We start from the raw sequence: 3279 nt of genomic DNA, 5'->3' as shown, positions 1-3279 counted from the left end.
GGGGCACATTTATTGATTTATGAACCTCATTTTTTTAAAACAAAACAAAACAAAACTCCAGCAACAAAACATGTGGTCACTGGAGGTGGGTATAATATCGAAGAATGGAAAAGTCTTTGGAAATAATCAAGGTATTCCTTGCCGTGATGAAGGAGATTACCACGTTTAATGCAATGGCAGCAGACGGGTGAAGACCACAGGAACTTTGTCTGTCTGACATTCTGGAAGAGCAAGCTAAGTAAGGGGAGAGATGGAGGTGGATTGAAAGCTCCAAGGAAAAGAATCACCATTAAGGTTAGTCTGTCTCACGATTGTTTCTTATTAAAAAAAGAGACGGCAGTTTATCTGTGCAGGATATGCTCTTCAGATGAGGGAATTAGCAGAACGACTGCCTCCATATCATCTAATTAGCAAAAATGTTGATAAGCAGATACAATCACATATGATTAGGATCCTTTTTAAAAGCCACTCCATTAATTAAATAGACAGAGAGGCTGCCTCCAACCCTCACGTGCTACTGATTAGAATACAAATATTTACACTAATCTCACCTCCATCAGTCAGGGGACACTTTTGAGTATTTTCAGTGACATCTGATTACTATTGATTTTCATCCCCAATGTCAGGCCATTTTGTTAGTATCTGAAAGTGCTGCCTTCACTTTCGGATGCTTTAAATCATGTTAAGGGTTTATCTTAATGACGCTGCTGATAACCACTGCTCAGGTCACTCGTACTTTCTCTTCAAAGAACACAGCCTGGGCTGGTTTTTATTGTTTGTACTTGAGATTTAAGATACGAAAAACATTTCTCATTTCAAAGCCTCAGTTTCTAGGGACTGAGCTGCCTAGCTAGTTTCCCTCTGGGTAGTTATTTCATGTGGACAGCATTCTGGTGCCACCCTTGAATTCTTCTCATGTTCCTTCTTCCTCTCTAGTTCGCTTACTCACCTCAGTTCACGATCTCTCTCTTTCCCTCTCCTCCTTTTAGTTACACAAGTCAAACGTACAACAATGGTGAGCCTTGAAACTTCTGAGAATCCATGATGACTGCTGTAGGCTCTTAGAAGTGAGCATTGATCAGTTCCTGGGAAGAAATACATACCAGTTCAGATCCAGCTAGCTATGTCCCAAAAAGGAAGTTTACATGCAAGGTTTGGGGTGAGTCGAAAGAGCAGGGTGGGGCTGGGAGTGGGGTTAGGACTGGTGTACTAGCAAAGAGGCATATTTGGCATGTACAAGCACTGCCCACGCAATGTATCTGATGGGGCTATGCTGCCATGGGGTGCCATTTTCTTTCCATCAATATCAATGGTAAAAGTTGGGACCCACACTGGTCATCAAGAAGCAGGATTCCAGGGATCGGTGAGCTTTCTTTTTATCAGAAGTTGAATGGGGGAACTTGGGAATGGAATGTGGGCAGGGTTAAATTTATATTGTTGGGTTTTTTAAAATATTTTTGAGGTGGTCATCTCATCCTTTGAAATGTACTGTACCTACAAAGGGTTTTAAGTCATCACACTTCTTTTGTTTTCCACTTCAAATGGATGAAAATGTATTCTGCCAATGTTCAGATTTGTTGCCAGAGTTCAGTGATATGACCCTGGGAGGCTCCAGGGACTGAAAAATACAGGCACCCAGGGAACCTGAGTATAGCATACACACTTTCCCACTCTTTTGGCTTATGGAATATCTGCCCAACCAATAATATAAGACCACCTGAACAGATGTGTTTTGAAAGGCATTCATCCTAAATTGAAGAACACTGGCTACCAACTAGCAAAAAACTCTTACGTGCAGAGCCTTTCTATGAAAAGTTTCCAATCTAAGACTCTGGCATGAGTTGCATCATAGACGTGAAATGTGATCTATCAAGAGAGCCAATTTGCATAGCAGACCCAAACAATAGGACTGATGTCTGTCTCAAAGGAATTAAAAGCCTCTGCCTGTTGATTGGCTGAGATGCTTCTGATGTCACAATAGTACTCAGCAGCAAATGTCTTGAAATCAAACAATATGAGCAAGCAGCCTTTCTCTTTCCCTTTGGCGCCAAAACCATTACCATTGGGCTGTGAGGAAAGAAGTGCCACGACCAAAACTACTGGATCCACTGGATCCAAACTGTACAGGACCTTGTGTCCCCTGGGAAAACCAGCCAACTAGTCTCCAAATCCAGCTACCTTTTTCTTTGGGATGGTTAATTATTACGAAGTCCTAGGACTGAACCAAAATGCCTCGCAAGAAGACATTAAAAGGGCCTACCGTAAGCTGGCATTAAAATGGCACCCAGACAAGAATCCTTATAACAAGGATGATGCAGAGAAGAAATTCAAAGCTGTAGCTGAGGCCTATGAAGTTCTGTCAGATCCCCAGAAACGTTCTCTCTATGACCGGCCTGTCAAAGAGCCACGGTTCAGAGGGAGAGGAGCCTGTGGCACTTTTCCCCACAGCCCCTTTGATTTTGACTTTGTCTTCCGCAGCCCTGAGGAGATCTTCCGAGAGTTTTTTGGAGGAATGGACATCTTCGCACATGACTCCTGGGACAATGAGTTTGACGATGATAATCGTGGAGAGGAAAATCGGAATGGGTTGCAAAGTCCCCTTGGCCTCTTTTCTGGACTAGGTGCCTTTTCCAATTTTGCATTTAATTCTCTTGGGCCCGGTGTGCACACTATGTTCTCCTGCAGGTCCTTTGGCGATGACAGCAGTGGAGCACAGAATTTCAGATCTGTAGCAACTTCTACAGAAGTCATCAATGGACGGAGAATCACCACTCGAAAAATTGTCGAGAACGGCCAAGAAAGAGTTGAAATCGAGGAGGATGGTCAACTGAAGTCCATAAGAGTAAATGGAAGAGAACAGTTGAAATGCTAATAATTCTCCACATGTCTGTCCAAAAAGCAATAGTCAGCTGCTTGTACAATCTTAAAAGGACTCTTGTTCCGTAAAAGCGGAAACCAACTAATAAACTCGTACACTGAGTTCAAGACCTATGTGGTAATGACTTCTGAATTACTTGGAATAACTCTGGTGGTCAGGGTGTGATTTATTTTGATGATTCCCCAAAATGTACTGAAATAATCTCAGTATAGGACCTATGATTTTACTGTTTATGATGTTATCCTCTAAAGTCAATTGCTAGGGGTGAGTATCTAATTTGGACAGGTGTTTAATTAGAATATTTTTGAATAAAGGTTTTGAGGACAGAGTAAACAGTACATGCACAGCAGTGTGGCGCTGAATAAATTAAAAAAAATATATGTAGTTTCAAAGACAGTCAT

The 3279-nt window shown here is 41.9% G+C and overlaps 1 protein-coding gene across 1 annotated transcript; it reads left to right on the top strand.

The window, feature by feature from the left end:
- Window positions 1-2191: 2191 nt before the first annotated feature.
- Window positions 2192-2872, top strand: DNAJB8 (DnaJ heat shock protein family (Hsp40) member B8). Its single transcript, XM_058169547.1, has one exon. It carries the CDS (start codon window positions 2192-2194, stop codon window positions 2870-2872), a length of 681 nt encoding a protein of 226 aa, XP_058025530.1.
- The last annotated feature ends 407 nt before the right edge of the window (window positions 2873-3279 follow it).

This window comes from Ahaetulla prasina, chromosome 2 (genome assembly GCF_028640845.1).
Source record: "Ahaetulla prasina isolate Xishuangbanna chromosome 2, ASM2864084v1, whole genome shotgun sequence".
NCBI lineage: Eukaryota > Metazoa > Chordata > Lepidosauria > Squamata > Colubridae > Ahaetulla > Ahaetulla prasina.
This window is presented reverse-complemented; position numbering and strand designations above follow the sequence as displayed.